Source organism: Amphimedon queenslandica, unplaced genomic scaffold (assembly GCF_000090795.2).
Source record: "Amphimedon queenslandica unplaced genomic scaffold, v1.1 AMPQUscaffold_12654, whole genome shotgun sequence".
In the NCBI taxonomy this organism is placed as follows: Eukaryota; Metazoa; Porifera; class Demospongiae; order Haplosclerida; family Niphatidae; genus Amphimedon; species Amphimedon queenslandica.
Genome location: NW_003547110.1, coordinates 15060 through 22998, shown reverse-complemented (window position 1 = coordinate 22998; position 7939 = coordinate 15060). Strand labels below are relative to the sequence as shown.

The 7939-nt window shown below is 35.1% G+C and overlaps 2 protein-coding genes across 2 annotated transcripts in view; both read right to left on the bottom strand.

Moving 5' to 3' along the window:
• The window catches only part of LOC100641097 (uncharacterized), a gene marked incomplete at its 3' end in the record, with an annotated part of 30040 nt that overhangs the window by 7048 nt on the left and 15053 nt on the right, over positions 1-7939 (bottom strand). The window contains exon 14 of the mRNA XM_020003445.1: positions 7-1472. Coding sequence (XP_019859004.1) covers positions 7-1472 — 1466 coding nt within the window. The remainder of the gene's footprint in view (positions 1-6; positions 1473-7939) is intronic.
• LOC109587211 (phosphoglucomutase-2-like) lies at positions 6012-7933 on the bottom strand. The gene is made up of 6 exons (XM_020003447.1): positions 7782-7933; positions 7607-7651; positions 7444-7563; positions 6565-6776; positions 6425-6508; positions 6012-6370 (listed from the first exon to the last, which is right to left on the bottom strand). Exons 4-6 carry the CDS (start codon positions 6746-6748, stop codon positions 6081-6083), a joined length of 558 nt encoding a protein of 185 aa, XP_019859006.1. The 5' UTR covers positions 6749-6776; positions 7444-7563; positions 7607-7651; positions 7782-7933; the 3' UTR covers positions 6012-6080.

Sequence of the window (7939 nt, the reverse complement as noted above, 5' to 3'; positions counted from 1 at the left end):
ATCAACTTTTAGCTTTTCTGTGATTGGGTCAAGTTGTTCTTTACAAATCTCTTTAAACTTGGCTGCTGAAAGGATCCCCTTTATAACGTCATCATCTCCAGCATATTTTCTTGCTTTGGAGTGAACAATATGAACATGCCTGACCAACTGCTTGAGAATGCCAATGAGACTGCCTATGTTAACAAACACCAGGTCTTTGCAGGCTTTCGAATCATGATAATAAATGATACTGTTGATATGATGCAAGAAATTAAGGGATTCCATCACTTCCTTTTCTTCAAGTTTTAAATCTTTCCCAAAACTTTCGCAGGTGGATAATTGCAAGACACCACATCCCTCTTTTGCTGCAACACGAAGTACGATATCAAAGAAGTAGTAATAAAATGGAATGTTGATTCCTTCATCACCTTTCGTTAAGATCTTATCTACTTCATCCAAAGAAATCTTCATGTTCTTAAAATTTTCCTCATTTTCTCTTTCTTCAACAGCTGCACTAGCAATGCGACCATCAATTTCCAATAAACGAACTACATGATTAGCTTCAATTGACTCACAATCATGATTTCCTTTGATTATTTCTGCCAATTTTTCTTCCAAAGTGTGGGTGGACTTTGCTACATCACTGCATTCATCTCCATGTGTACCAATTGTGAGAATCTGCAATTTCTCTGGAACTAAATCTCGTAGAACTTCATGATCTTTATAGCTATCCCTGAAATGCTGCATCCCAGAAGCTATTGAAGAAATTATTTGCTTCAAAACTTCTTCGACCGTCAATCTGGATGGACTCCCATCACTGTGATCCTCACCTTCAATGTGCATCACTGCAGTCGAGCTGCTAGACAGCTCTTTTGAAATATTAACAACCAGAATAAGAACTTGAGCGAATGGCATAAAAATTGGAAGCAACTTTTGAAAAGCAATTTGACCTCCTGTATCAACGAGGTATAGCCATTGAGCACCTTCAAGACGATTCTCCTTCCCTGAACACTGTCGCACTTCATCAAGTACTTTCTCTACTTCTTTACTCAGCGAACTTTCCTTTCCATCTCGAGGCACTCCATCTCCATTACCAGGTCTATCGGTGGCTTCATATTCATCAACAAATCCATCGTCAGTCTCGTCAGCTGTTTCATTTCCTCTGGTTGGTTTCTTTTCATTGATACCTTCACTGACCTGATTTTCTACTGGAGAATTGGTCAATTTTTCTACTGCATCTTTTTTCAAAGCATTCTTAACAATTTCTTCTAACTCTGTGACATCCAATAGCTTGTATCGTTTCCCAGTGTCTCGTCTGTAGCAGTAGATACCAACTCTTGGCTCAGCAATACCGGTACTTGCTTTGACGTACTTTTCATCCAGTAGAAGTGACTTGAAACATGTTTTACCAACACGAGCTTCTCCTTGAACTACTGCTTTGGTGAGATGACACTTCACAATAGTCTTAAGTGCTTCACGATAGTGGTGTAACTCTACAGACAAAAAATTATTTAAAATTGAAAACCTCAATTAATAAAATAACACTAATATTACCATAATTTCTCTAAAAATTCGGCACTCTAATTTTGAAAATAAATAATTATTTGGGAAAAATAGTACCTAAAGTAGTCTAAATATTCGTCATGAAAAAATATCCTAGCCACAAGTTCTAATTTCATCAGGATTCTCTATATTCATCTTCAATGGGAATGGAGTGGCTGGTAAGCAGCGACTTGGCAGACTTTCATGACGCACTCATGCACCACCATGCTGCCTCTAAATTCGTCAAAAAAATAATTATTTTGGTTTAATTATTTCCGTTTGACGTCTAAAATTTTGTTCTCAAAATTACCTGCCCCAAAACAGTGATGACGAATTTTTAGAGAAATTACAGTATTAAATATGCCAATTGGTGAAGAAACTGTTAATAAAATTTTTATTCCATTATTCATAATATGCTCAATAACATGGCAATATGGATATTGCCCTAGGGCAATATCCATATTTCCCTAGGGCAGCCAGATATACAATAATATTCATTGAATATCCACTATCAACCATGCTTGGTGGCCTTTGTTCTGTATGGCTTCTGAATAAACCAGTTACAGTATAACCTCGATTATCCAGGACCCCTTTGTCCATCAGGTGGTCCGGATAGTCTCATTGCCCAGACCCTCCGCCTACAGTCATTGGGGTGGACGGCAGGAGGGTCTGGTATACATTGCTTGATATAGTCTTGTTCTGAAAACACCCACGTGGGTAGTGATGTCATGAAAATGTGACATGTAAAAGACCGCACCCAGCACACGTGTTTTCCATGTGTGTAATGCAGCAACAACTTTTATCCTATTTATTTACTTTAAACAAGCCCAATTTACTTACAAATTACGTCCTGGAGGCTGGAAGGGGAAGAAAGAAAGGATGGTAACATTATGCAACATCACAAACTCAAAAGATCAGCAAGAAAACAGTAAATGCAATGTGTCCAAGTACATCAACAGTGTAAGTCTTACTAGAGGTATAATAAGCTAGTCTATGATTTCCACAAGTCAAAATTTGTTCATTTCTTCAGGAGATATGATAAAAATTTTATGAAAATATATTAAAAATTTTATGACCTGGGGGTCATAAGAAATAATTTGTTTTTAGTCACATAAGTAAAAGAAATTAACCATATAGCATCATTAGCAAGGCAACTCACACACTTAAGGCTAGTAAGTCACTGGAGCCTAGTTTGTATAAATTGACTCTCTCACGAATGGGGTTAATAGTTAACTCTGAGTCTGAACAGCTATAATCATCACTTGGTAATCTTAAGGCATCAAAGTATTCCAGACTCCAAGACGCTGCTCGGCATTGCTAGCCAATTGCAATGCCCACACACGACAGCCACATGGCAGTGCCATATAGCGGAAAATTTTCATGGCCCAAAAATTTCACAGATCCATTCAAAAATCAATTTTGTGGCTTTAATTTTTGTGGTTTTCTACTTTTCGGCCATCTTGAACTGTATTAAATCAATTTTTGTGGATTTTATTTTCGTGGATTTTGAAAAAATGCGAAATCCACGAAAATTTTGGGCCACAAAAATTTTCCACTATACAGTATTAGCCAGTAAAGAGTTAATGCGTGAGTAATACCTGGTGGTTTTATTAGATCATCAATATTACTTGTATTCTCTCCTACAAAAAAGAAAGACTATTTATTACTTGAAGAATGTATATAAAACATTATAGTCGCTCCACCTAAATTTAAGAATAATTAACAAAAAAACTCTTGCCACTTTGTAATGAGCACTGAATCATTTAATATACATAATGTACATACCTACTTGTATACCAAGTGTTTTATTTAGCTTAGCCTTTGCCTTGCCAAGTTGATCAGGATAGTCGTCACAAAGTTCCATTAAAGTATCCCAACTGACATCTTTATTGGCATCAAACCACCTCTGGAATACTGTGATAAGATTATTAGTTGCTTCCTCAGTTGATTTCAGATCTGCTACTTCTACATCCAATCCAATCCCTATTATCATGTAATGGTGAGCAGAAGGAGTAAATATCCTCATGACTGTTCTCATATTAAGCTCCTTGCCTAGTAGAAAGAAATGGAAAATGAAATGAGTGATGCACATTAACATAACAGACTGTTGCAACAACAATCAAGATCAGGTTTATCTAAGAACAGTTGTATGCTAACTACAGAATACATACAACAGCCACAACTATTAATTTACAATTGCACATGATTATTAATGATGGCACCAGGTGCAAAATACCTTAAGGAGACAATTGTTTGCGAGTATTTAATTTAGTAAATTCTAACAATTTTTAAAAATCGCTAAGGTAATTCTGTGCTAACTTTAATAAATATTGAATTATTATTAATATTAAATGATCAAAACACTAAATTAAATACCGTAGGGCGCCTTTTTTCGAGGGCTTTAAATTTCACGGATTTCGCGATTTTTTTTAAATTCGCGAAAATCAAATTAATACTGTACAAGATGGCAGACAGTATAAATTCGCAAAAAATTAAATCCGCAAAACAAAAATCCATGAAACCTATAGCTCTCAAAAAAGGCGCACTACGGTACCAGCAAAATGTCAATATCATGAAAATTGCTAAAATAAGTACATGTTAATATTTAATCTTCACCTTTACTAGCAAAACTAGTTCCACTTTGAGGAAGAGGAGAATGGACAGTAGCAACTTCTATTGAGAACACAAAAGGTTAGCATTGATTGACTTATGTACATGTACATACCTAGTTCTTTAAGCATAACATTTCCTATCTCTTGTATTGCTGCACCTTGTTGAGTCAATACATGACACACTTTAACTAAATATTGTCTTTCATCAAGAGAAGCCATTAAATGATCCATGACATCAGTCACTACTCTATCAACTTTATCAGCAGTAGGTACACCAACTGCTCTCACTACATATTCTCTAGTCCCTTTTGGTATTAGATCCTTGGCAAACAATGCTTTAGCTACATTGTTAACATCAGCTGCTATTGCTTTGGATAGCTTAGCTGAATATTCCTGTAGTATCTCCTTTGGAGTTCCTACAGTTTAAATAATGATAATTATGGCACACAATATTATAACTACCTTTACCAGGTCCTGGGTTGAGTTCAACATCACCTGACATGAGGAGGAGGAGAGAGAAGAGGGCCTTTATGATAGGAGTATATACCAACAACTTCATTATGTTGACTTTCATTGTGTGGACTCTACAAAATAGGGATTCATAATGAGACTCAACAGCATACCGAATAGTCTGTCTTACAGTTGCAACTTGCAAAGAGAAAAACAGCCAAGATAACTCCCACACAAGTGACACACCAAGAATACCAAAAATAGCTCTACCAAAAAATAGCTTTACCAAAAATAGCTCTACCAAAAATAGCTTTACCCAAAAATAGCTCTACCAAAATAGCCTTACCAAAAATAGCTCATACAGTATAGTCTATCATGTGACCACTACAATCATACTGATGATACTGTGTGGCAGATCTGCAGATCAGATCTGACTGTATATGGTACCATGATAACAACTAATGAATATAATTATAGTGATGACAAAGCACACATAATACACATACAAGGACTTGCCATGGGCAAACGCACTAAGTATTTGTCAAAAAATAGAAAATACTAGATGAATGTAAAACATTAAAGGGGCGAGCCTAAGCAAGCAAGCAAAGCAAGACCTTGACAGACTAACAATACTCAATTATTCATGCATGATTATGCAACTTAAGCAGCTTAGAACTTGATGTATCATGTAGTTCTTGATGATCTACCTTTGTAATCTCTGTAGCAATTAAAGTTAGCACCTTGCTTATAGCATTTAGCAAGCATTAAAGATACATGTAGCTACAAGCAGTCATTGCACAAATGATATAGCAAGATAGCAATGTAGTTTTTGGCTTCTTGCTTGCCATGCTCCAGTTAGTTGAACTTCAGGCACAGGCTGTTACTTACTGACATTCACTTGATCAGCATAGCCGTATCTAGCCTTCTCCAGCTACTAGGACACTTAATTAATTATTCATATATTCAATTCATACATTTAACTATTAATAGTATTAGCTTCCACAAGATAGAGTATCTTTAAGTGAGAACCCATAATAATAATAATAATAATAATAATAATAATAATAATAATCATAAATATTAATATATATTATAAAATGGCAGTAAAACATACTGTACTCCAGGAGGACTGAACATGTACACATAATACTTGGTCTTTGGTTCAGTCCCTGAGGTCCTCAAAGTAAACTCACAATGCAAAGAGAACATGATCATCTGACTACCAGGATCAACTGGTAATACCTGTTTGTAATACTAGTAATACTGACTGGTATTATAATACTAGTAAACCTGTTTGACAGGTTACACTCACTGGTTTATAGTGAGGAGGTCTGGTACTGTCATACCCAACAGTAATATCACATATACTAGTAACACCAGCAGGACCACAAATACTGGGATACTGTAGGAGAAGAAAAGGAGGAGGGAGATATTTTATTCAAAATACACTACCTCATTATAATTACTTGTCCATCTTTTCTCAGTTGATCAAAGAGTTCAATCTTTTATCATTTCTTTTGAATGACATATAAAATAAGAATTGCTTGAGACAACTTGACCATATTTTAAATAAATGTTTTCCAACAGTAAAGAGAAAGCCTGTCCATTAGAGTAAAAGTATGCAGCCATTTCTCCAGTCACAGCAGCTGCACTCACTCCATCTTCATCCAGTACTGCAGTACCAAACATGAATCCTATTGCTTCTTCAAAAGCAAAAAGAACCTCCTCTCCTTTCTCAAGGAGGGTGTGGCTTAAGTTACCCATCCACTTGAACCCAGTGAGAGTTTCTTACAGACAAAAGAGGAGGAGCTACAATAAGAGACTGTCCCACTAGCCACTAACTGAAAACTGGATCCCTTCAACTTTAGCTATTGATCGTAATAATTTTGATGAAACTGTACTGCATATTAAATGAACTTTAGAACCTTAGAAATAATAACAAAAATTAATACAAATTATGCATAAATTTTTTAAAAATTACCATCAAAATTTTTATAATTTTTATTAAAATTTTCCATGGCCCACCAGCCCAACATGCTCCCAATCTCATTGCCAGTAAACACTCGCCAGTTGCCCCTCCCTCCCTCATTAGTATTCCACGGTTGTTTTTCTGCCAAGCCAGTTATCAGCATCAGGATCATTAGCAATAATAACTGAATGACCATGAGCCTCAGCAGTAGATATTGAGAGATCCTAATAATAATAATAATAATAATAATAATAATAATAATAATAACAATAATAATAACAACAACAACAATAACAAATAATGATAATATACATGTAAATATGTATCACAAAATGTAATAAAATTTGGGAGTGATTTTGGAGCCATTTTTTGGAAAAAACCATGGGCTATAGTAACGCTACCACATTACAAATAGTACAGGAAATTTTTCAGATTTTGGCTCACTTTTTAAAATGGCCGTAACTTGAAAAATTGAAGTCGGAATCAGCTAAAACTTTCTACACAGCATAAAGACATCAATATGTATCAGAAAATATAATAAAAATTGGAAGTGATTTCGGAACCATTTTTTGGAAAAAAACATTATAGTACAGGGAATTTTTCAGATTTTGGCTCACTCTTTAAATGGCTGTAACTTGAAAAATTGAAGTCGGAATCAGCTAAAACTTTCTACACAGCATAAGGGCATCATTATGTATCAGAAAATATAATAAAAATTGGAAGTGATTTCGGAGCCATTTTTGGAAAAAAAACCATGGGGTATAAGGGAATTTTTCAGATTTTGGCTCATTTTTAAAAATGGTCATAACTTGAAAAATTGAAGTCAGAATCGACTCAAACTTTCTACACAGCATAAGGACATCAATACTAACAATTGTTGCATTCATTTACCTCCTCCTCCTCCTCTTTTATCTTCATCTTCTTTCTTCGATGGTTTCTCTTCTTCTTCTTCTCCAATGTAACTGTCTTCCTGTACTAGTAATGGAGTCACTGGGCTCCTCCCTCCAGTCTCTTAATAAACTAATAAATATAATAATTATTAATTAATATATACCAATGACAGGGGTATCCTCTTGTGCCGTTTCAATTCCACATTGTCCTAAGAACAATTTATAATTATAATGATAATAATAACAATTTTATTAATTAATATTTAATCCTTATAAATAATAATAATACCATTGGACCTTTCCCTCAGTTAATCTACTAATACAATTATTATAACTCACTTCATATGTCATCAGCTGCAGCTCTTTGTCCCAATCTCTCTACAGCATTAGCTAGTGATACATAGTTGGCTCTTCCATTTTTATCCACACCATCAGCTCTTTGCAACCAGACAGCAAGACACTCCCTAAGAGCAGCTCCCCTATCATGAGTATGTTGT

Coding starts and splice junctions, on each gene's coding strand:
- LOC109587211 (XM_020003447.1), bottom strand. CDS start 6,748: ATGGTCATTCAGTTATTATTGCTAATGATCCTGATGCTGATAACTGGC. Junction 6,509..6,564: donor AAATTATAAAAATTTTGATG/GTAATTTTTAAA, acceptor ATTATTTCTAAG/GTTCTAAAGTTCATTTAATA. Junction 6,371..6,424: donor TGAAGGGATCCAGTTTTCAG/TTAGTGGCTAGT, acceptor TTTGTCTGTAAG/AAACTCTCACTGGGTTCAAG.